Consider the following 26,207-nt stretch of genomic DNA (forward strand, 5'->3'; position numbering starts at 1 on the left):
AAGAAAAAGAAAATAAAAAACAAGAAATTAAATGAGGGCTGGGGACATAGCTCAATTGGTAGAGTGCTTGCCTCACATGCACAAGGCCCTGGGTTCAATCACCAGCATCACAAAAAAAAAAAAAAAAAAAAAGAAAGAAAGAAATTAAATGAAACTTACCTGAAAGTTTAAACTGTAGAACAATTTTGAGATTAGAATCAAGGAAGAAAAAAGAATCCTCAAGGCAGAGGCATCATTTGCATGGGTACTGCACAGTTCAATGGTGGCCTTGGAAAGGAATTTAGGAACATGGTTTTAGTGTTAAACCCCACACACTCATCTTAGTGAAATACCCTTGTTTTCTGCTGACACTACTCCTATTTCTTCTCTAAAATGTTGCTTTAAATCACAGTTTATGATTAAGTAACTGAAAAACAAGTATACATTTTTTACTTATCCATAACATCATTCGGAAAAATCTAATGCTAATATTCTGAATTATACCAGTCCAATCACCTATGTACATATATATAAATATATTACACAAAATCATTTTTATGCTCATTAAATAATTTCTCTGCCACCTGACATGTTGTTTCTAATTTTGCTCATTATTCTAACTATAATAGGCTTATCTACAAAATTTTTGGCTACTTCCACAGTGCAAGACTCTAATAAAAGTTAACACCAAGACAGCACTATATAAAAGCACAGGTTTTGAAAGATAGATCTGCATACAATCCAGATTCTATTACTCATAAGGAGTGTTATTTGAAGAAACTAGGTTATTTTACTAGGAGCCCTAATATCCTTACCATTACATGTGAATAATGCCTATCTTATAGAAAGTATGAGAATCAAATGAGAAAAGATACATAAGAAGTCCTACTCTGTGTACACCTACTATGTAAAAGACACTCAACAAATATCACTTCCTATATTCTTGAGTTAGGGGATGTAACACTAAGAGTTTCTCAATGAAACTACAGCATATATCATTCTTAATGGTGAAATATTGAAGCCTTCTCTTGAGATCAGGACTAATACAAAGATGCCTTCTATTACCACTTTAATTCAAAAAGCATTGTGCTGAAGGTCATAGATAATGTACTAAAACAAAGTAAAAGAAGTATGCAAGCATTGGAAAAGAAAAAATAAAACCATCATTATTTGCAGATAATGCAAATGTGTTCACAAAAAATCCACAAGAACCTTCAGCTAAACAGTTATACCCAATGAGTTAACCTAGAAAGGTAACTAAACATAAAGTCAATACGCAAAACTTAATCAAAAAACCCACATTCTTCTACAAAATGATAAAATTATGTATATACCCTATGTATCACAAGAGTAAAATTTAAAACACCATTTAAACACTATCTGGGAAAAAAAAAAATAAAATGCTCCAAAATAAATCCAACAAAAGACATACGGCATCCTCTACTAAGAAAACTATAACCCAATGTTGAGAAAAATTAAGAACTAAATAAACGGGTGTACCCAGTCATTAAAAATTAAATACTCTACAGATCTAATATCTTTCCCAAATTGATCTACAGAATTGATAAAATCCCAAGCAAAATTAACCAAAAAAAGGAAGAAAAAAAAAAGCTTTTCTCAACAAAATATCCCTCTCTGGAAAAGTAGTACAATTTCTATACCAAATGAACTTGGCACAGAATATTTCACTGTAATATGGTTAAGACTTTTTTTTTTTTTTGCAGGGGGTGGGGTATGTGTATGTGTAGGGTACTGGGGTTACTTTATTCCTTGGCTACTATGTCCCCAGCTCTTTTTTTTCTTATTTCAAGACAGAGCTTGCTAAGTGGCTTAGGGCCTCACTAAATTGCAGACTGGCAGTCCTCCTGCCTCAGCCTCCCAAGTTGCAGGGATCACAGACCAGTAAGCCCAGCTGGCTAAGATTTTTGACATCATGAAAAAGAAATAAACATCTTCACCAATCTAATAGGGGAGAATCAATTATCCCACTTTGCTTAATTTTATTATAGTTATTAAAAATGTACTATGAAACCCTGTGTATACTCTACATTACTGAATATTACATAACCTTCTTATATATGTTTTTTCTTTCCTTTTTTGCTTTACTGAGGATGGCACCGAGGCTGCTTTACCACTGCGCTACATCACTAGTCCTTTTAAATTCCAGGTGTGGTGGCACACACCTATAATCCCAGTGGCTCAGATAGGAGGACTGCAAGTTCAAAGGCAACTTCAGCAAATTAGCAAGGCCCTAAGCAGCTCAGTGAGATCCTATCTCTAAATAAAATACAAAATAAGACTGGGGATGTGGCTCAGAGGTTGAGTGCCCCTGAGTCACCCCCCCACCAAAGAAATCACTAGTCCTTTTAATATTTTGAGATGGGGTCTTATAAAGTTGCTAAAGCTGGCCTTGAATTTGCTATACTTCTGCCTTAGTCTCCCAAGTCACTGGGATTACAGGGAAGTGCCAAACATCCAGCTAACCTTTCCTTTGAAAGTAAGAAATGAACAGCTTTTCTGGAGTTAGCGCAAGACTTGGTATGAGTCAGGTGCATGCCTGTAATCCCAGTAGTTCAGGAGGCTGAGGCAGGAGGATCAAAATTAAGAGGCCAGCCTCAGTAATTTAGCAAGACCCTAAGCAACATAGCGAGACCCTGTCTCAAAATAAAAAAAATAGGGCTGGGGCTGCAGCTCAGTGGTAGAGCACTTGCCTTGCACACGTGAGACACTGGGTTGAATCCTCAGCACCACATAAAAATAAACAAATAAAATAAAGACATTTAAAAAATAAAAATCAATAAAGAAATTCAAAAGGTAGGGGGCTATAACTCCTGGTAAAACACCTGTGGGTTCAGTCCTTGGTACAAATAAACAAACAAAGCTAGGGTTGAGCCAGGTGCAGTGGTGCACACCTATAACTCCCTGACTTGGGAGTCTACAGCAGGAGACTGCAAGTAAGAGGCCAGCCTGGGAAACCTAGCAAGACCTTGTCTGAAAATAGAAAATATAAAATGCTACGGGATATTGCTCAGTGGTAGAGCACTCCTGAGTTAAATGACTAGTACCACAAAAACATAACAAAATAAAAAATAAAATAAAAAAACCCTAACAACTAGGTTTAAGATCAGCCCCTATTAGCTGTGTAAACCCTCTTTCCTGTAAAAAAGGAATTAACATCTTTTTCAAATCTTATACAAAAACCAAAAACATGTTTAGGAAAGTAGCTTATGCACTGAAAAATGAAATAATTAATTTAATACCTATTCAAATCAAAATGTGGATCTCTTTCTTTAGAGATACATAATTACTTGGGTGAAATAATTTGATGCCTAGGACCTGCTTTTAAATATTCCTACAAAAGTAGGGGAATAGGTAAAAAACCCAAAATATTGGGTAATTGTTATACTTACATAATAGGAGTTCATTACATCATCTTCTCTACTTCTGAATGGTTTGAAAGTTTTCAAAATAAATGTTGCCTCCATAAGAAAAACCACTCTACTAAATAACCTTTCAAGCATTTCAAAATTTACACAAAAATTTAAGCAATTTTAAAATACTAAGTTATTTAAAAATATCTCTAAGATATTATTCCATACCTTAAAGAGATTAGTCAAAGGCAAGGCAAAGGCATCCAGAACAAGCTTAATTTCAGTCCATAACTCATTTGACTTAAATTCATGACGATATCTAGAAAATTAAGGTAAAGTAGATAAATTTACAAATTTTGTTTACTCACTTTAGGTCTTCAAAGACGGATGTTCATTAAACATTTGAGTAGACAGACATCTATGACTAGATGGTTTCCTGAAATTCAAAGGGAATTCTTGGTTTTCTTTTTAAAGGAATCAAAACTAATTATTTCACAGGCAATAGCCTAATATAAAATAAACATGTTACTTGAGAAGAAACAAACATAATAATGAACCAAAAGATTTATGCTCTTAATTTAGAATGGTATTACTCAAAGGAGTAAGAACAGTCACAAAAATATAACTATATAGCAAATATCATAGAAAAAGCATATAAAGAAAATGAATTTCTACATTAATACCTTTTAAATAATGAATGTGCAGTACGAAGGACTCCATTAATAACATGGAAATCTCCACTCTGAAAGCGATTCACCATTTCTGTCAACAAGTCGGGCCATTTCTGAGGGAAATCTTCTCTGCCAATAATACTAATAGCATCACTCAACTGGGGAAGGAACAGATGAATCAGATGACTGTCGTACCCAGGAGCCTACCTAGAAAGCAGAGACACATTACCTGCTTCTGAATTTGCTCTGGGCTGCTCAGCATCAGGTGCACGATGTTGGCTTTAATGGCTACTCGATCAGCATCACAAATTTTGTTCAGCTCATCTTCAACCTAAAAGAAAACATCAATGAGTACCATGAAATCCATATTCATATATATAAGTCTGTAGGTAAAAAACAGAACACTTTTAATTTCTCAGTTTTCCAGGGGAAAAAAAAAAAAAGGTAGGCTGTTTTCCTTAGTTTCCCTCTACATAAATGGGTCACAAATTCCTTTGATAATCTGATGAAAACATGAACCTTCTCCTCCCTAAAATGTACACTCCCCTTCCCAAATTTAAATATTTCAAATATAAATAATGAGATTCTCTGACTGCCTAATGCCAGTTAAGAATTTTAGTTCTGGGAAGGAGGTTAGCTCAGTGGCGGGAATGAAAGAGGCCCTGGATTCAAGCCCCAGCACTACCAAGACAAAAACAATTCAGTTCTATATATAAACTAACCAGCAAAACACATGGTTAAGATTCTTTTTTAATATTTTTTTAGTTGTAGATGAACACAATACCTTTATTTTATTTGTTTTTATGTGGTGCTGAGGATTGAACCCAGTGCCTCCCATTTACCAGGCAAGCGCTCTACCATTGAGCTACAACCCTAGCCCTGGTTAAAATTCTTCTTAGACTGTATCACACAAAGAGGTCTAGAATTCTCTAGTTTTATAAACCAAGACAGAGAGACTAGCATGCCTAAGAGTAGAGGAATGGACTTTTAAGCACACATTTTAAGAGTTACCAAATCATTTCACCTATGTGGTAATAGTTGACTGACTATAATTGTTTTGTGAAATCTATAGGATCAAGAAAAAAGATCCTAAATATTTAAGCAAGTTTAAAGCTGACTTTTAGAACTGAGAATTTTTGTCAATTTTAATGGTTTCTCAAATCCAGAATTATTGATGTGGGGACAAGTGCATGGAGTACTGCGCATATGGTATATGTTAAGGGAGTGGCAAACCACTACCCAGTGCTAGGCATGTGAGCGACAAACCACTAGCCCTTAACCCCTGGGGCAGAGATTGCACGTTGTATTCCCTGCACTTCCTCCATGGCCTGCTCTTCGCTCTTCGATTGGTCGCTGTAGGAACAGTTGGCCAGAAATTCTATTGGTGGCTGCCTGTAACCTGGTTAGCTGCTACCTGAGTATATTTACATGGTAACTGTGCAATAAAATCAGACCTGCTTCCTGCTTGGCCTCGGGAGGTCTTGATAGCGACTCTGTAGCCACACTCTCCTCTACCCTGTTCCGTGGACCTCCTCGCTGGACGAGAGGCAGGCCACGCACATTGATATCTTGGACCAGATAACTCTTTGTTGTGAGGAGCTACCTTGTACACTGCAGGATGAACAGAAGCAGGCTTTGGCCTCTACTCACCACAGGCTAGTACTGGCCCACAACTATGACATCTCCAGATATTGCCAAATGCCTCCTAGTGGGCAAAACTACCCTCTCATTTGGGAATCATTGTTGTGTGTGAAGGTAGGGAAAATTTATTATTTCCCTATTTCTTTATTCATAATTTCACATAAACTGTTAAACTGGTAGCACAAGAAAGTTTCCCCGTAATAAATTAGAACATATCTCCATATCCTACAAGACAGGGGGCAATCAAAATCTTTTACCAAAAATTAAAAATCTAGCTGGGCATGGTGGTGCATGCCTGTAATCCCAGCAGCTCAGGAAGCTGAGACAGGAGGATCAAGAGTTCAAAGCCAGGGGCTGGGGAAGTGGCTCAAGCGGTAGCGCGCTCGCCTGGCATGCGTGAAGCCCCAGGTTCGATCCTCAGCACCACATACAAACAAATATGTTGTGTCCGCCAATAACTAAAAAGTAAATATTAAAATCTTCCTCTCTATAAATAAATAAATAAATAGATAGATAGATAAATAGAGTTCAAAGACAGCCTCAGCAATGGCAAGGTGCTTAAAGCAACTCAGTGAGACCCTGTCTCTAAATAAAATACAAAATAGGGCTGGGAATGTGGCTCAGTGGTCGAGTGCCTCCGAATTCAATCCCTAGCACCGCCCCCCACCCCCCGCACAAAAAATTAAAAATCTAAATTATTTTGCATTCTATTGGGGGGGGCTTTTTTTTTTTTTTTTAAGATGGAGGTCTCACAGTGTTCTTAGGCTGATCCTGTCCTTCTGCCTCTGTCTCCTAAATAGCTGGTATTACAGAAACATACCACTATACTCAGCTTAAAATTCCAATATGTGATTTTTTTCAGTTTTAATTTTCCCAGTTCACAACATCAGTTACTTCAATTATTCATTTAGACTCTCTTCTCACATATCATCTCTTCAATAGGAAGTGACCTAGAGTTAAATTTCAATCATAAAGGAGATTTAAATCAAGTCACACACTTCAGCAACCTGTTATGAGTTGAAAGAATCAGTAAAAATTCAAATGAAGTAATTTAAATTTTGGGGAACAGATCCTATTTAATTTTAATCTGTGTCTCAATCTCTTAAGAGCACTGGTTTTTATAAATCTTAAAAAACACACATCCACAAAATACGTACAATTCTCCAGTTCCTTTTAATATAGTTTTTGAATGTTACTGAAGCACAAACTTTGATGACATTATCTTGGGACTTCTCCAATAATGTTAAAAGCAACAGTGGATAATTCTGATTTCCTTCTACAGATTCAAGAAATTTCTCAGCTGTAAAAGAATTTTCATGTTAGAAGACTTGTAATAATCAAAATCTTTGCACTTTATATTCATATGAACTATGTATATCTTTAAGTAAAAGGATCAAAAAATTTAAATATTAGGATATTGTCCCTTAGAATCCACTGAAGGTCTATAGGGCCTCATGTTTCTTATCTACTACAATGTTTATATGGCATTATATAACGCTTCAATTTCCAAATCAATTTATCATCCATTAATTAATCTGATTCTCACACAACTATGAAATGTCCCACTGGATGACCACTTCATGCGAAGAAACTGCTTCCCAAAGAGATTAAATAACTTTAAGGTGAAAGCCACATATTCTGTCTTGTTCTAGAAAGGATTATTATTAGTAATATTAATACTAACATTTCTTTTATAGGACTGGGATGAAAATCAAATATTTTGAGTTAATTCATGCTAAAATTTATTTTTAGCCATGTGGTTCTGGTGTGGTGCTTTACCCATATACATTATTTCATTAAGTTATCACTATTACCCAGAAAGGTGGTAGCATCTTCATTTTACTTATTTATTTATTTATTTTTGAAGCAGGGTCTTGCTAAGTGGCTGAAGATGGCCATGGACATTTAATCCTCGGTCCTCAGCCTCCTGAGTCACTGGGATCACAGGCGTACACCACCAATGCCCTGATATCCTCATTTTGCAGTCAAGCCATTGAAAGTTTGAGCTAAGAAGCTTTCTTCACTGAAAAAGTTTTAGTCTAATCTTAATTCTATCATACTAGCCCTAAACTTAGTCCTGAGTATTAGAAATGAACTTACACCAAGATTTTACCCAGATATTTTCAAACCATTTAACACTCTGGGATAAATTTCCAAGATTTATTTATCTCAGTGAAAGACAGTATTTGTTTTAATTTTTCCTACTGTTTCATAAGGAATAACCATTCCCAAATTCCAAAAATTTTTGAAAATCGCCACCCTTAATCTTTTATTTTTCAGAATTTAATAGCACCATTTAACATCTTCCCTTTTTCTGGATGGAGTTCCAAGAGTTTAACAAACATCCTCAAACCCTTCCCTATTTGTGTATATTATGCCCTTCTTGAAGAATGAGGATTGGTGATGTGAAAATGTTTTCGGGAGGAAATATTACTGTGATTTTGTATGAGTACAGGTTTTGGTTGTCTGACTACCTTTTTAAGGGTCAGCATTTCATATAGGGCCAACACACTTTATTTATGATTTGGGGAAAAGCCCAAATCTCTTTACTAATTGCGATCAATACTGTGGAAGCAATCTTCTCACAAGTTTTCTAGTCCTTTCCGTTTCCATTTTCTTCAACTTATAGAATACTCTACTGACATGTTTCCCCATATTCAAGAAGCCTCAATAGGTCTTCCAGTTCATCCATGCAACTGTCACATTCAGTTGAAGTACCTATAAACTAGGATCCATACACATTTCCATTTCCAGAACACTCTATAAAGATTTTGATTGCCTAGCACATGTAAGGCCCTGGGTTTGATCCTCAGCACCACCAAAATGAAGGGGGGGGGGGGATTATTTCTACACTTTGTCCTGGATTCATAAAGCATAGTACCCTAACCTTTCAAAGATATACATACATAACTCTGTGTGTTTGTGTTGTGTATACACATGTATAAACACATACATTTACATCCATTTATTTTATTTTTATAGTGCCAGGGGTTGAAACCACAGCCTCAAGCATGCTAGGTAAGCACTCTACCAGAACTACATCTCTGGTTGTTTAAAAAAAAAAAAAAAAATTTGTTCAGCCTTGCATGTTCTAGGCAAGTGCTATACCACAGAGCTACACCCCCAGTTCCCTAAAAATATTTTTTAATAGGCAGTGTTGACAAAAGTTTTCCAAGAAATTCTAAGAAGATTAAAGTCATTAACTTACCTTTATTCAGAAACACATTATTTCTTCTTCCTTTTTTTTTAATGTTTATTTTTTAATTGTAGGTGGACAAATAAAATAGCTTTATTTTATTTTTATGTGGTGCTGAGGATTGAACCCAGTGCCTCACGCATGCTAGGCAAGCACTCTACCATTAGGCCACAACCCCAGGCCAGGGAGGGACACATTACTTCTTTAAGCACTAATAAGAAAATCAATTTGCCTTCTCAGAAATCACCCACATGCCAGAGGTGGTGGTATGCACCTATAATCCCAGTGGCTGTGGGTAAGAGGGCAGGTGTGGAGGGATGCCTTGTCAGAAGGATCACAAATTCAAAGCCAGCTTCAACAACTAAGACCCTAAGCAACTCAGTAAGACCCTATCTCTAAATAAAATACAAAAAATAGGGCTGGGGGGATATGGCTCAGTGGTCCAGTGCCCCTGAGTTAAATCCCCAGTACCCCTTCAAAAAAGAAAGGCACAAAGTCTTCTTTATGAGCATGAGTTCTGGGGCTGGGATTGTGGCTCAGTGGTAGAGCACTCGCCTAGCACATGGGAGACCCTGGGTTCGATTCTCAGCACCACATAAAATAAATAAATAAAATAAAGATATTAAAAATGTTAAAAAAAAAAAAAAAGAGAGAGAAAGTTCTAAATAAGCAAGTTAGGAGTATTTCTGGTTAAAATGTCTTACATCAAGGACCACCAACTGACTGCTCATAACACCTATCTGTTCTCCAGAAGCAGTGTATTTAGTTTTCACTGTCTCAAATTATTAATTAAAAATAAATAAAAATATGTGTGTATGTATACATACACATACACACACACACACACACACACACACACACACACACATATCCAGGGGCACTTTACCCCTGAGTTATATCCATAGTACTCCTTCCTAAGTTTTTTTAAAATAATTTTTTTAGTTATAGGTGGACACAATACCTTTATTTTATTTATTCATATGAGGTGCTGAGGATTGAACCCGGTGCTTCACATGCGCTAGAGGGCACTCTACCTGAGCCACAATCCCAGTCCCTCCTTTTAAAATTTTTGACAGGGTCTAAGTTGCTGTAAGTTGACCCTGAACTTGTTACCTTCCTGCCACAGCCTCCTGAGTCACTGGGAGCACACCACCATTCCTGGCCTGTTTCTGGGTTTTTTTTCCCCTGAAGTTAGTTGCTATCACTTAAATGAGAGCTAGATGGGATGGGGCATGCCTGTAACCCCAGTGACTTGGGAGGCTGAGGCAGGAGGATTTCAAGTTCAAGATCAGCCTCAGCAACTCAGCAGAGCCCTAAGCAACTTAGCAAGACCTTGTCTCAAAATAGAAAGAAAAAAGGGCAGGGGATGTACGTAGCTCACTGATAAAGCACATTTGGGTTCAATCCCCAGTACCCTTCATCAAAATATGAGGATACTTCATATAAATATCCTTAATTTTCAAGCAAAGTTGGAAATGTGATCTTATAAAATTGGCTTGAATCTCCAGATTTAGCTGGTTCCAAATAATATTTGTCCCTTAACCAGGGCATGTACTGATAAGATGTTACCAGTCCCAACTTGGCTGATCTCCCTCATTTATCTTCACATCTGACTCCTATTGAACATCTGTAGTTGAAATTCTAAGCTTATATGGAGTGTGTAATGGAACTGGTCAAACTCAGGAAGGGAAAAAAAATCTAGGTCTTAGAAAAGATACTAATTAAGTCAAAATGCACAGGAGGATAAAGAGACAAGATCTGATTATTTGGCTCTATTCACTTAATCACTTTTTAAGAATTACTCTTATCTCTATGCCTAATTATTTTACCTATAAGGTAGGCAGGTTTTAAGCAAGGCTTTTCAGGAAAGCTAAGGGACAAAGCATTCTGAACAAATACTTTTCTAAGCATTCTAAGATAGTACCATTTATCCCAGAAAATGACAAGCAAAAGTGATTTTACTCAAAAACAAAGAAATCATGAAAACACCACGAAATAGCAGTTATAAGCAGCCACTCACTACACACAATAAACTAAGCAAAAGCATCCAAGTGCAAAACTTTCATCTTCTGAATTTACAACCAATCAGATAAAGATTACCCTCAACTCCCTTTAAAGAATTAATCAGGGGCTGCAATTGTAGCTCAGTGGTAAAGCATTTATCTAGCCATGTGTGAGGCACTGGGTTCGATTCTCAGCACCGCATACAAAGAAATAAAAAAATAAATAAATAAAGGTCCATCAACAACTTAAAAAAAAAAAAGAATTACTCAACCAGAAAGCAACATTTATTCTCTTTACCTGGACGTCTGATGGCAGGATCAGGATCAAGGGTCTTTTTTAAATATTCTGTTAGTGTTTGCAGATTTGCATCACTGAGCTCCATTGCTATAGAATCTAAAAAAAAAATAAAAATAAAAAAATGAAGTACTTGGGGACATAGTGATTTACATATATGAAGCTTTTCATATATGGATTTTCTCTCTGAAAGTCATGCATTTGTTTTCAATAAGGGCTATAAATAAGCCTGACTCAACCAAGACAAAAATTCAGAAGATGGGCTCTTAAAAAAAAAGTGATAAAATTCTGAGATAAGTGAGAACAAACATTCCATAACCAATAAGTTTACATGATTTAACACAATTTAAAAAGTCCAGTAAAGGGTGAAAAATTACTCTCAAGCAATGGCTTTAATAAGTCCCACAGCAAGAAATTAACATTTTTCTTTAGTTTGAGACAGTTCTGCTTTGTTGCCCAGGCTGGTACTAAACTTCTGAACTCAAGTGATTCTTCTACTTCAGCCTCCCAAATAGCTGGGGCTATAAGCACACCTTCATCCCCAGTTGCAAAATTAAAATTTTAAGCAGAAACCAGGTGCATAGTTGTAAACCCAGCTACTCAGGAAGATGAGGCAGGAGGGTTTCAGGTTCAAGGCCTTGGCCAACTTAGTGAGACCCTGGGTTCTAAACAAACAAAAAAGGCAGTGAATAAAGATCTGATAAAAAGTTCTGAGATTAAAGAAGGTAGAATACATTCCTTTATGTACAATATGCAATGACAAGTACTCACTGCAAACTACATGCCAAAAATTTACATTTAGGGAGATAATTCTAGAGCCCAGAAAATGACAAGTTGTGATCATGATTTTAAAAATTAGAAAAATGTTTTTTTCTTAAAGCTTAAAACAAAAATCACAAAATAAGCTTATGATTGACCAAAATTTTCACAAATAATCTTACTAATTTTAAGCTAAATAAATGGCCTATGTAACTATAAGTGATAAAATAGGATAGAAATACCCACATAAATCAAGAGATTGATCATACAACATGAAGACTATAATTAATAGTAATACACTGTATACTGGAAAATTACTGAGTAGGTTTCAAGCATTCTTATCACACATACAGATGGGACTGGGTAAAGGTTTCCTGAGGACACATGAGGTCTTGGGTTTGATTCACAGCACCAGAAAGGGTGGGGTAGGGTGGGGTACCATCTATTAATGAGCTTGATTGAGGCATTCTATAAATGTATATACATTTCAAAATATTCTGTTACACACCATAATATCTATAATTTTGTCAATTAAAAAGAGAAAAATACACGTAGAAAAGAACCATCCACACAGATTACAAGCGTCATTTGTGCCATGCACATTATTACATACTAACCAAAAATCTTGGAAATGTTTGCATCAGAGCTTTGTGGTCTTTGAGTTGTTGGTGAGAATTAAAGTGCAAAACTAGGGACTTTTAGACAAGGCAATGTTCTAAAATTGGTCTGTAGTACACAACTAAAAAATTTGCTAAACTCATTAAATGGTATACTTAAAAAAGTTTACAGAATGTAAATTATAAATAAATGCAATAAAACTATTTACAATGTATGTTTAAATCCCATTAGGCAGCTTTCAGACACACAGCTACATGTAGCTGGCAAGAGAACTGGGAAAATGTAGCTTTTTCAGGGAAACCAAGTACCAAAACAACCTGAGGCTTCTATGACAAAGAAAAAAAAATACATAATTTATGTAAAATGGAAAAAAGTCAAGGGTGCCATCATTCAAATTATGTCAGCCAGCTGCAATGGTGCACACCTATAATCCCAGTGGCTCTGGAGGCTGAGACAGGAGGATCTCAAGTTCAAAGCCAGCCTCTGCAAAAGCAAGGCACCAAGCAACTCTGTCTCTAAATAAAATACAAAATAGGGGTAGGGATGTGGCTCAGTGGTGGAGTGCCCCTGAGTTCAATCCCAGGTACCCCCCCAATTACATATATAAAAAATGTACCAAAACAACAACAACAAAAACAAACCTACACTTTCAAATGTAAACAGTTTGAACACGTATGTGATGGATACAGGAAATTTTTATTCTCTTCATATTTTCTCCTCTAATGTCCTACAATTACCTATATGTATTATATATTTATAGTCACAAAGTTTAAAAATTTTATTTTAGTTTTCAAATGTCTATAACAAAAGTCATTTAAATTCCTACCCTCCATACTAGCTGGGAAGACAAGACACAACTGAAATGCCAAGTATAGGTCTATGATCCCTTTTTGCAATCTTTTTTTTTTTATTTTTTTTTTTTTTAGTTATCAGTGGACCTTCATTTTATTTATATGTGGTGCTGAGAACTGAACCCAGTGCCTCACATATGCTAGGCAAGCGCTCTACCACTGCGCCACAACCCCAGACCCCCTTTTTTTACAATCTTGACGTGCAAAAAAAAAAAAAAAAAAAAAAAAAAATCAATAAATTGGAAAGTTTTGTTTCTTTTTTACAAGTATTTGGCAAACTCATTTGCCAGCATAACCTGGCCTAAACTGCCTGAAACTACAAATTTTGTTTATCTCACTTATCATGTAAATTTGTTTTACTAAAGAAATACTAACAAGGGGTAGGGGTGTAAGTCAATGGTAGACCCCTTTCCTGCCATGTACAAGGCCCTGGGTTCCATCCCCCAGCATTACAATAAAAAATAAAAAAACAACTATTTGTGTCTGATTACAAGGTATTGTCCTAAGCTCCACTAGGGATGTCATACAATCTACACCATGTGCATACAAAAAAATTATTAATTATGGGACATATCTGTCCCCTGAAGTGTCAAATGAATCCCACAGACAGCATCTCAAGTACTAGGAAATGAAGAAGAAAGTCACTGGAGTGAGGCTATCCAGGATCTAAGTCTTGAGCTGAATCTTGAAGATCTTCAGATTTAGAGAAGCAAAACAGAAAGAGGACCCATCTCACAAAAGAAATAGTGTAAAGGAAGAAACAGGAAGAGAGGAATAGTGGACAAGGAGAATAAGATCAGATCATGGAGGGTTCTCAATACTTGGATGAAGAGTTTCAGGACAATATACAACAGGAAGCCACTGAAGGTTTTTTTTTTTAAGATTTGTTTTTTATAGGGCTGGGGATGTGGCGCAAGCGGTAGCGCACTCGCCTGGCATGCGTGCGGCCCGGGTTCGATGCTCAGCACCACATACAAACAAAGATGTTGTGTTCGCCAATAACTAAAAAATAAATATTAAAATATTTTTTTAAAAAAGATTGTTTTTTTAGTTATAATTGAACACAATACCATTTATTTATTTATTTAAATGTGGTGCTGGTGATTGAACCCAGGGCTTCGCACATGCTAGGCAAGCGCTCTACCGCTAAGCCACAACCCCAGTCCCCCCACTGAAGTTTTTTTTTTTAAAGAAAGTGTAGCATAGGAACTCTGGGCTGGTAATGGTCTACAGGATGGAGTCAAAGGAAGGGAATAAGAGAATATTATAAAGCAGGGAGGCTTTATAATATGTTTTTCATCATTTACTTCACATAATCACTTTATATAACATAAAATGAAACTCAGGTTTAACTTACTTGCCCCCAAGTCATACAGTTAATAGTCAGACATGGTGGCACACACCTGTAATCCCAGGAGGCTGAGTTGATCACAAATTTGAGGTCAGCCTCAGCAACTTAGGGAAAGCCGGTCTCAAATTAAAAAATAAAAAGAGCTGGGGTTGCCGCTCAGTGGTTAAGGGCACCAGGATTCAATCCATAGTAACAAAACAAAACAACAACAACAAAATCCAGATGTAAATCAGTCTGACTCTAAATGTTTTCCCTCTGTCTACTACCCAAAGCTACCTCTTTAAGTGGAAATAATGAGAGGACTGAATGAGGGTGGAAGCTCAGAGAAAACAATAGAAAGGCTGATGTGAAAAGAGGGCAGCCAGAGAAGAGGGAAACAAGTAGTCAAAGATGACTCGGATTTTGGACAGTACTGTTTTGAATAGTACTGTTACAAGGTTGGGGGACTTCATCTCGAAACAAACAAAAAAGCTAAAAAAAATAAAATAAAAATAAGGAAAGGATCATATATAATGCAGTGCATGAGCATGCACAATGCAGGTTGTTCAGCAGCCAGAAATCAAGACCTTCTAAGGACAATTATCTATTTGAAACTATCCCTATTCTCTTTACTTCAGTCCTTTCCCTAATTACAATTTTTTTTTAATCACAAGGGAAACCAAGAAGATTGAGTGATGGCTCCATCAAGCTGAGTACAGTAGTCCACGCCTTTAATCTCAGACATTCAGGCAGCTCAGGCCTCCAGGAGGATCACAAGTTTGAGCCCAACCTCAGCAATTTAGCAATGCCCTAAGCAACTTAGTGAGACCCTGTCTCAATTTAAAAGGGGGGGGGGGGCACCTAGGGATGTAGCTCAGTGGTTAAGCACCCCTGGGTTCAACCCGATATAATCCTCCCACATACACACAAAAGGATTCCACCACCTAGCTGTTCCCTCTGCTTGACTCAGAGCAAACCCTCTCAGTGTAAGCATCAAGTCCCAATCAACCACACATACAATTTTTGAGATTACCTTTTCTTGTTTTTTATATCAAAAGTTTGGAAAATGCTACCTATTATATCCTGTCACCCTCTGGATATTCACAACACAAAGCACTTTAAAGGGGCTGGGGATGTGGCTCAAGCAGTAGGTAGTGCACTCGCCTGGCATGCGTGCGGCCAGTTGGATCCCCAGCACCACATATAAACAAAGATGTTGTGTCCGCCAAAAATTAAAAAATAAATATTTTTTAAAAAGCACTTTAAAGGATTCAAGAACTCAGTAAGGTACAATTTACATTATTTAATCCAGTTTCCCCGGTTTCTTGGCCATACAATCCCTTTCCTATGGAACAAACTTCGGAAAATAATGATTTAGTGAATCCATTTTCCATTTTTTTTTTTTTTTTTTTTTTTGCGGCCACGGGGAACGAACCCAGGGCTTTACACATACTAGGAAGGCACTGTAAAACTGAGCTACGTGACCTTTCTAAATTTTATTTTGAGAGTGTCTCATTACATTGCTGAGTCTGGCCTTAAAGTTTTGATCCTCCTGCCTCAGCCTCTCTAGTAACTGAGATTAGATGAATGTAGTCTCACAACTGCACGATCCCATTTTTTTTTTTTTTTGGCATTGAAATGCTGAATCTGTTATGAAATCATGAAAATTTGCCGTTGCCAAGCAAAATCATCTACAACAGTGTGCCTGGGTGCTTTAAAAAAACTTCTGGCCTTTCTTTGCCTTGCCTTACATAAATTTATTCTACCTTTGGGATTCATGCAAGGAAGCATGATAGAAATGGGGGAGAGGGGGTAGGGCACACATGGTGCTGTATGCCTACAATCCCAATGGCTTGGGAAGCTGATGCAGGAGGATTACAAATTCAAAGCCAGCCTCATCAACTTAGTGAGGCCCTAAAAAACTTGGCCAGACCCTGTCTCAAAATACAAAATTAAAAAAAGGTCTAGGGATGTAGCTCAATGTTTGAGCATACCTGGGTTCAATCCCTCGTACCAAAAAACCACCATCAACAACAACAAAAAAGGCCTCGGGTGGGAAGAGCATGTACAGATTAATTAGATCTGAGTTTTTAAATATGGTCCTCAGTAAACCTGCATTTCTTTAACTTTCCTAATTATGTTCTAGCACTTGTACATTTCCCAATTAAAATTTCTTAGATAACTCATAATTACTTGTATTAAAAATCCCAACTCCATTCTATGGCAATGTCTATGCAATCCGACGTCAACTTCTTTTACCTTCTTCCTAGTTTTTGCTATGTTCCAATCACAACAGCCTCTCAAATCAGCCCAAACAGTTCTTATCTCTAATAATGCTGTTTCTACTTGACAGTGGGCACCATTTAGCTCACATCTCACTACCAACTCTTCAAAAAGGCCTTCTCACTTCATTCCCACTTGAAATCATCATTGACTTGTTATCTCTTGCACACACCAGACTATAAACAAATGCCATAGGCAGGGCTTGGCATGCTTTTTGTCTCCGTTCACCCATGTCCTTTGCATTACCTAGTAAGCAGCGGATACTTGGTGAGCCTTTGTCACATGAACTAATGGATGAATCGATTGTCAAGGCACCCAACTAAAACCTGAGTTCCCAATCAAATGAATTCCAAACTTCTTAAACTGCCTACAAAGTCTCTGACAATCAATTATTAGCAGCCTCAGCATAATATAGAAACTCAGTTACACCTGCCAGATGAACAGGTAACTACCTTATCTTCAGTGATTATTTCTATTCATTCAAAAGTGCTTCCAGAAGTGAATTCTGAGATTTTTCCTTATTACTGTTCACACTCTTTTGTTTCAGGCTCTGTACTCACTAGACCCTCTCAGGGAGCTCTGCCCCTAAAAAACTACATGGCTCACCATCCACTTTATTCAGGTCTCTTTTCGAAAGCCATCTCTTTTCTGAGATGCCTCTCCGGATCATCCACCTTAGTCACTCTCCATCTCCTACTCTATTTCCCAGGTAAATATTTGGGCAGGGTGGGGGGTGGGAAGAGGGTGTGCCAGGGATTGAACTCAGGGGCACTCAACCGCTGAGCTACATCTCCAACCCTATTTTGTATTTTTATTTAGCGACAGGGTCTCAAAAAAAAAGCACCTTGCTTTGCTGAGGCTGGCTTTGAACTCACAATCCTCCTGCCTCAGCCTCTGGAGCTGCTGGGATTACAGGTGTATGCTACCAAGCCTGGCTTATTTCCCAGGTAAATTTTACTGGATATATTTTGTTTTCTTACATACCATGCTTCTCCCTCCACTAGACTATAACTCCATGACAGAAAGGACTTTTTTTGTGTTTGCTCACTGTTCTCTCTAGGGAGCTTACAACAGTGATGGGCGCCTACCACTTATTTGCTCTACTATTTTAAAAATCTAGATACCCTTGACTGACTTTCCCATCAAAGTATCATTAATCTTCATATTTATTCTGGTCAACTGACAAGGGGTAAAAACAGTGATTCTAAAACCATCCAACAGAATAACACCTAAAATGACAAATTTTGAGGTATAAAGGTGGGCCTATTTTAAAAAACTGGGGCATGGGCTGGGAAGTAGCTCTTGCCTCACATGTAGAAGGCCTTGGGTTCTGTGGGGGGCAGGGGGGGTAAGGGGTGGGGGAGATGCAGATGACTAAACAAAAAAACCCCACCTGGGGTATAATGTAAATATGAATGCTACAACCACTAAAAGTTAAAGTACTACATAGGTTCTAGAATCATGTTAAAGGACTAAATATTTGTCAACAAACCCTTTCTATGAAAACTCCTAAGGAACTTAATGAGACCCTGTCTCAATTTAAAAAAAGGGGGGGGGGCACCTAGAGATGTAGCTCAGTGGTTAAGTACATAAAATCAAACATAGGTTGAGCATCCCTATGGAAAATTCTGAAATCGAAAAGGCTCTAAAATCTGTTTCATATCTTGAGCAGATCGGATTTTGGATTTTTAGACAGGGATGCTCAACTTGGTGAAGCCTATGCAAATATTCCAAAATCCAAAAAAATTCTGAAACTGGAGACATTTCTTGTTCCAAGTATTTCAGATAAGGATGCTAAATCTGTAGTTAGCTTAGTTCTGATTTAAGAAAGTATGACAAATCAAGAGAATTTTAGGGAGCACTTCAGTTATTCACAATATATCAGCAAGACCAAGATTTAATTAAGTTAATCCTATTTATCCACAGGTGAAGGTACTTTGACACTTCAAAATATTAGCAATATATAGTGTTGATATAAAAATACTCATATGGGGAGTGGGGGTGCATGCCTAGAATCCCAGCGGCTTGGGAGGCTGAGGCAGGAGGATCGTGAGTTCAGAGTCAGCCTCAGCAAAAGTGAGGTGCGAAGCAACTCAGTGAGACCTTTCAACCAAATAAAATACAAAATAGGGCTGGGGATGTGGCTCAGTGGTTGAGTGACCCTGAGTTCAATCCCTGGTAACAACCCCTCCCCCCAAACAAAACAAAAAACCCCACTCATATTAGAAATGTAAAAACTCATTTCATCAGAACATGATAGTTTACTTTCTCCATGGATCTTTGGAAATCCCTACCAATTAAAAAATTTTAAAAAAAGTTACCATAACAATTTCATTATGATAAATTTATCTAAATCCCAAATTCTTCTTGTTGAATGAATGGTTAGGCCTCTTCCTACAGGCCCACAATTATAAAGATTTTGTGAATAAAAGAAAAAGTCTTGGTATCCATCTCACAAAAAAGTTGACCAAGATGTGTGCCCTTCCCTTGAATTATTTCCTTCACACCAGAGAATAATTCCTGAGGCCTTACATCTTGAGAGAAGCCCAGGTTTGATCCCCAGCACCACATACAAACAAAGATGTTGTGTCCGCGGAAAACTAAGAAAAGCAAATATTAAAATTCTCTCTCTTTAAAAATATATAAATAAATCACTATAATCCACCATGTGAAAATCAATTCTAAACTTCTTAAACTGCCTACAAAGTCCTATATAATGTGGTTCCTGGATAATTCTCCATTTTTGACACAGCACTATAGCACCTGAATGTTCCTAAAAAAATCCCAATATTCCAAGCCCATTTCCATCCTTGAGCTTTTGCACTTTGTATTCCCTGCCTGGAAAGTTCAGTTCCCTCACCTTTCCCTGAATGATCTCCATTCCAAATGTCACCTCCTCAGAGAGGCCTTCTTTACCTATCACATCATTCTGTCACTTGTCACTATCTGAAATCACCTAATTTATTCCTGTCCCCTCCACATAAAAGCTCCAAGAGATGGGTGTTCATTTTTGTTTTTTCCTCTGTATTTGTATTCCCAGAGACTAAGTGGTTGTTTAATAAAGTTATAAAATGAGTAAAGAAATGCTCTCCCATTCATCCAATTCAGAATAGGAAATGGTTTCTCTGTCCCGGACCCCAGCTGATACAAATTACAATAAACACAAAAGAATTCCCTTGTATTGACGAAAAGAAGGGAAAGATAAAAGGTCATTAGCAGTAAAGATTTACTCAAGAGCCTCAGGAATTATGGGGAGAAAAAACACGTGGGGGGGGGGGCACCAAAAAAAGTCAAAGATGAGAAAAAGAGTCAAGGGTCTCCTTTTGTTCATCCACGGAAGAATGATGCCTCTGCATCTTCCTTGTGGCAAGCATACGTGGGACTCAGCAGTAAGCACGACGAGACAAGACCACCAAAGAGCTTACATCCTAGCAATTAAGACAGGAAACAAGTAAATAATAACCAAATGTAGATAAAGTAAATGCAGTGAAGTAAATAAAACTGGGATAATGTTGATGGATAGTCGAGGAAAAAGATTCTTATGTAAGTGGATCAGGGGAGGCCTAGGGTGAAGGAAACGTAAAGGAAGGGGAACCTGCCTTGCAAGATCTGATGTTGGCAATTTCCAAGCAATTGAAAGCACATGCAAATCTTCTAAGGTTGGGATGAGGTGGGAATAGTTTAGAAAAGTCAGGTCAGTGTAGCTCCAATTGCTAAGGAAGAGAAAAAGAGACGGGGGTAGCGGTGGACCACGGAGAGCTCAGGCAGCACCCGAATAAACCGCGTAAATAATAGCGGTTCCTTCAAAGTACATGTTATCCACACCACTTTGCAGGTAAGGAAACGGAGGTTCGGGAGATGAAGTGACCAAGTTACACTCCAAGGGAGAGGCTAAGATGGAGTGAGCCCAGGCTCCACAAGACGCGGGAATGCCATGTTACTGAGCAGTTATGTGCTGCTCCAAGCGCAAGGACTAGAGTTTAATCCTCACAAACAACTCAGCGAAGGGACATCGCAATGCCCCGTCCACTGCCGGGAAGAACGAAGCACAGCGTGACTAAAGAAGGGTGAGCTCGGGGCCGCTGCAGCGCCCGGAAGGGACGACCGAGCAGCGCCGGAACCCACACTCAACCCGGGCCGGGCAGGCCTCTCCGCGCAGATCCCCCTCACGCTGCGGGCCGGCGCGCCGAGAACCGACGCGCTGGCGCCACCAATCAGGGGCGGCCTTCCCGTGCGGCGAGGCGGCGGGGCAACCAATCAGCGCGGTGCCAGAGGGGAAGGGGCGGGCACTCCGGCGGCCCACGTTAGGCCGCGCCTCAGCCGCCCTCGCCCCTCTCAGGCCCCGCGCCCGCCGGACCTGGCTGGAGACTAGAAGCCTCGGGATGCTACGAAGCCCGTCTAGGCAGGCGCAGCCCTGGCCTGAGTGCGCGGCCCGAGGCACAGGCCTCCATTCCGCTCTCGGCCCAAGGCACAGACCCCAGTTCCCAGGGCTCAGGAAGTGCCGGGAGCGCCTCATCCCTCCCTCAGCGGGCTCCCAGAGCCACCCTGCTATGCCATGCAGGTCTCGCGCCTCACCTCGTAGGGATACAGTGACACAGGAGGGAATCCCAGCCGCGGACTGTAGCCGGCAATACCCACTCCCGCCGCTGCTCCGCCTCACATTCAAACCCTGGCAAAATGGCGCGGCGGCGAAGCGGTACCCCAAGCGCATGCGCGAGCGGCGCCCAGACAGGGGGCGAGGCTAAGAGTGCGCCGGCCCCTCCTGTGCGCCAAAGGCCAATCGCTATGTGGCTCTGTTTTTTGCGCTGACGTCACAGGTGACATTGCCCTTTGGCCGTGACCGCTCTAATTGACTTCCCAGTCTCTGTTTTATGAAACGAAAGCAGATTCAGATTCAGCGAGTGGTTGCTGGACTGTGTGACCTACTTCGATGTCAGACTGGACACGTAGTAGAGCTCGGATAACTGCCACGTTCGTGCACGAAGCGGACGGAGGAACTCCCCGCCCCTCGTGGGGCTTCTGTTTTAAAGGGAGAAATGTAACAAACAAATCCATTAAGAATTCCGTAGCTTAGTAAGTGCTATAAGGAGAAATTTTAGAAAACCAGATGGTATGATGGTATGACAAGCAGTGACTTGAAAGATAATTGGGACGATCAGAGAAGCCCCTCTCCCCCAACAAAAGAAATTGACCTGACTTTCAACAAGGAGACAGGCTCCAAGGTCAGCCTGGCAAACTTGAACTTCCAGGAGGATGAGAACAGAGGCTCTGAGGCAGAATGACCTAGGCTGGGAGGGCCTTAATGGAGATAGAGAAGCCAGCAGGGGCCAGGTGATGTAGGTCTGATAAGACCAGGTCTTAAGTGTATCTATTACAGAACAAGGACCACATTTATATTTTTAAAGGCCTGACATTGCTGCGTAGGAGAATGAACTGCATGGGGAAAGGCTTGAAGCAGAGAGGCCAGTAAGGAGGCTGTTGGAGGCATCCAGGAGAGCAATAGGATGGCCAGGATTAGGGTGAGTAATGGTGCATAGGAAATAATCTTAGGTTGGGTTTTAGAGATGGAGCCCAGGAGGATCCAGTGATAACACGGAGAGTGTGCATGGGGTGGGGGTGGGGGGCAGGAACCAGTCCTCAGTTTGCCTACCTCTCCTTCCTCCCTCAGCAGACCCAGCTGCCTCCACTCAGAGCCCATCCTTTGGAATTATTAGCTTACTACTGATAGACCCAACCTGATCTTTTCTTAAAATTGGGAGCCATCTCGCCACAAACCATGAAAAGCTAATTTTGGCTTTACTATAAACTACTGCAAATTCTGAACCTGCCTGGAATGCCTGCCCGTGCCTTGAACTCACCCATGCCTGGCTCTCTGACCAGATAGCAGCCCTCTAAAACTAGTGACGCCTCACAAATCTTGGCCTTCCCTGGCCAGATAACAACCCTTTCTGAGGCTCTAATGACCTTCATAAATTCTGATGTCGGGGCCAGCAAAAATGTAAACTACCATTTGTGTTATGCTCCTCAGAGTTCTGTTATCTGTAACCCCCCTTTGTGTAACTTTCTGGGCTATAAAGCTGGGCTGCAGGAAAGCTGCGGCTGCTGTCTTGTTCCTGCCGTTTTGGGAGGGAGAGGCAGCCCTGCCGGTTGAAATAATAAGCTTGCTTTAATTTGATTTTAATTGGAGTCAGTGGTCTTTTCTTGCATCCTGGTCTAACAGCTACTCCAGAGACTGAAAGGCACCTGTTTGGTCATATTTGATAAAATAAATAGTACAAGAACACAAAGGTATATTGGTACCCTGATTACAAAAACATAAATCCAATATCTGAATAAAACTGTAAAATGTTGCTTAGCTTGAGTGAAGAGGTTATGAATGTATATGGTATTTTATTATTTTTTATTTATCTGAAATTCACATTAGATAGGACATCCTATACTTATCTAGCAGGTAAGCAGGATGGCTACATTACATCATTGTATTTTCTTCATGGTACTTTTCACTCTCTGAAATTAATTGTCCCTTTATTTATTGTCTCCTCCCCCAACCTGCCTAAGGACTATTCAAGAAAGGGGCTTATAAATCTTATTTATAGCTGTCCCCCAGCATCTAACACAAAAAGTAATTTCAATAAATATTTGTTGGGTGTTGAGTGAAATTTGTATAAATAGGTGCAGTCCATTGAGATACATTATTAAGACATTGGTGAAAGATATATTTTCTACAAGCAATTGTGTGTGTGTGTGTGTGTGTGTGTGTGGTGTTGGGAAATTGAACTCAGGGCCTTGTAAAGGCTAAGCAAATCCTCTACCACTGAGCTATGTCCCCAAACCACAATCATCTTAATCATACTAAACTGTTTTCCTGGAATATTTTCCTCTAGTCCTGTGGATAATGAATCTGGCATCTATTGTTTTCCATCTCTGAGATCCAATCACAAAGGATGCTGGCTGGCATCTGTTAGAAAACTCTTAAGCTATGCCAAGATGATCTTGTCTTTGGATACAGTTCTGGGGGTGAGGTCCCCAACATTTCCTTTTGCAGCCACCATAAGAACCATGCAGGCAGGGACCCGAGAGAGGCCACTCGGCATGGTGCATGGTGGATGCCTGAGTGCTCCTGTGGGAATCACCACTACATGGACACCTGGACTTGTTACAGCAGCTAAAGGACTAGGTTGGAAATAGTTGAGCCACTTCATGGAACAGGAAACTAAGTATTAATTCATTGTTTTCTTTCTTTCCAAACCATGATGATATTATCTGTCTAATGTATGGAAAAACACCATGAAAAGACACATTGTCTAAGATGTACTCCTGAGGAGAATGATCTTATTTCACATTTTATTTGGATTCTGAAAGGTGTGTTTTGGGAGAACAAGTTTTCTTTTGGTTCCATTTCATTGTTTTTTAAATTGTTTTTGTTTTTGTGGTGCTGCAGATTGAATTTACTGAGCTAACCCCTGGCCTCCTTTTTTTTTTTTTAGAGAGAGAGAGAATTTTAATATTTTAATATTTATTTTTTAGTTTTTGGCAGACACAACATCTTTGTTTGTATGTGGTGCTGAGGATTGAACCCAGGCAGCATGCATCCCCAGCCCAACCCCTGGCCCTTTTTAAAATTATATTTTGATATCTGGGGACACAGCTCAGTTGGTAGAGTGCTTGCCTTCCATGTGCAAGGCCCTGGGTTTGATCTCCAGCACCAAAAAAAGAAAAAATAAATATTTTGAGACAGTGTCTTGCTAAATTGCCAAGGGTCTTGAACTTGAGATCCTCCTACTCAGTCTTCCAAGTAGCTGGTATTACAGGCATGTTCCAGTGCACCTGGTTTTCTTCTCATGTATTTTTTGGGCAGTGAGGAAGGAACCCAGGGCATGTGTTCTAGCACTGAGCTCCATCTGCAGCCCTGCCATTTGTAGTTTGATGTTGATCTCTCTCAGTCCTCCTTGCTTCCCCCGCTCCCCTGTTTGTGCTGCCTCAGGCTCAGCAAGCCTTCGGACCCTTGCTATGGCCCCCACTTGAGAGGTGTCCAACCCTGTTCCAGTTGCTCCCTTCCACGGGTCAGCAGTCCATGGGCCAAGTGGGTGTGTCATCACCAACCAAATGCCCCTCCAACACATTCCAGTGGCCCAGGGCCAGGAGTCTGTGGATACCTTTTGCTAGGCCACTTCATCAGAGGCCAGTTACACGTCAGTGGTCAGTGTGTCGTGAGTAAGTCCTCCCCAGGCTGTTATACTCTGGTGTGCAGCTCTGAGAAGCTGGAGAATCCCACCTTTGAACCTGGTCTTCCAGGTCACTGAAAGGTATATTCATAAAGGAATGAAGACAGGATCTTTTTTTAAAAATATGTTTTTAGTTGAAGATAAACACAATATCTTTATTTTACTTATTTTTACGTGGTGCTGAGAGTCGAACCCAGTGCCTCATATGTGCTAGGCAAGTGCTCTACCACTGAGCCCCAGCCACAGCCCCAGCCCCAGGATCATTTCATCTTTGTTTTTGTGGTACAGGAAATCAGTCCCAAGAACATTCTACCACATAGTCTTGCTAAGCTGCCCTGGCTGACCAACTTGCAATCCTCCTGGCTCAGCCTGCCAAGTCTGGGATTACAGTATACACCATCAACCTGGCCAAGCAGAATGTTTTGTCTATTAGCTTGACATATAACATACATTTATATTCACAGCATGCGAGCCTTATTTGTACTTTGAACCCATTGCAAATGTTAGTACTATATTAAGAATATTCTCTGCCAGTGCACAGTGGCACACACCTATAATCCCAAAGATTTGGGAGGCTGATGCAGAAGGACTGCAAGTTTGAGGCCAGCCTCACCAACTGACTAAGCAACTCAAGGACACCCTGTCATGAGCCATCCATGGGCTGTATGTAGGCTGCCTGTGCATTGAAGCCTATTGAATAGGAGAATCTGGTGTCTGGGAATGACCAGTGGACCTTTCCTCTGGTTGACCACCCTGACTCATTGTGATCCCTATTCAAGCTCTGCAACAGGTTCCACGCAAGCACTGGAGAGGGGGTGACCTGCTGTAGCCACCCAGCCCCTCTGAGAAGGGTATGACCTGCCAAGGTGCCAGTCAGCCTTCTGACTGTAAGACATCATGAAGCAAGACTCGGCCCTTGAAGCCTCGTCCCTGCCTTTGATGTTCCCCCTTAAATAAACCACAGAGCCACCTTCTTTGTCTAGCT

At 39.7% G+C, this 26,207-nt stretch overlaps 1 protein-coding gene across 1 annotated transcript in view; it reads right to left on the bottom strand.

The window, feature by feature from the left end:
- Window positions 1-21,690, bottom strand: part of Cse1l (chromosome segregation 1 like) — a 45,821-nt gene extending 24,131 nt beyond the window's left edge. Inside the window, exons 1-7 of the mRNA XM_076851978.1 lie at window positions 21,573-21,690; window positions 11,160-11,255; window positions 6,820-6,962; window positions 4,251-4,352; window positions 4,034-4,179; window positions 3,579-3,669; window positions 160-267 (exon numbers count right to left, since the gene is read on the bottom strand). Coding sequence (XP_076708093.1) covers window positions 160-267; window positions 3,579-3,669; window positions 4,034-4,179; window positions 4,251-4,352; window positions 6,820-6,962; window positions 11,160-11,244 — 675 coding nt within the window. The 5' untranslated portion in view covers window positions 11,245-11,255; window positions 21,573-21,690. The remainder of the gene's footprint in view (window positions 1-159; window positions 268-3,578; window positions 3,670-4,033; window positions 4,180-4,250; window positions 4,353-6,819; window positions 6,963-11,159; window positions 11,256-21,572) is intronic.
- Between the last annotated feature and the right edge of the window lie 4,517 nt (window positions 21,691-26,207).

The sequence above is a fragment of the Callospermophilus lateralis genome, chromosome 3 (assembly GCF_048772815.1).
Source record: "Callospermophilus lateralis isolate mCalLat2 chromosome 3, mCalLat2.hap1, whole genome shotgun sequence".
NCBI classification, from domain to species: domain Eukaryota; kingdom Metazoa; phylum Chordata; class Mammalia; order Rodentia; family Sciuridae; genus Callospermophilus; species Callospermophilus lateralis.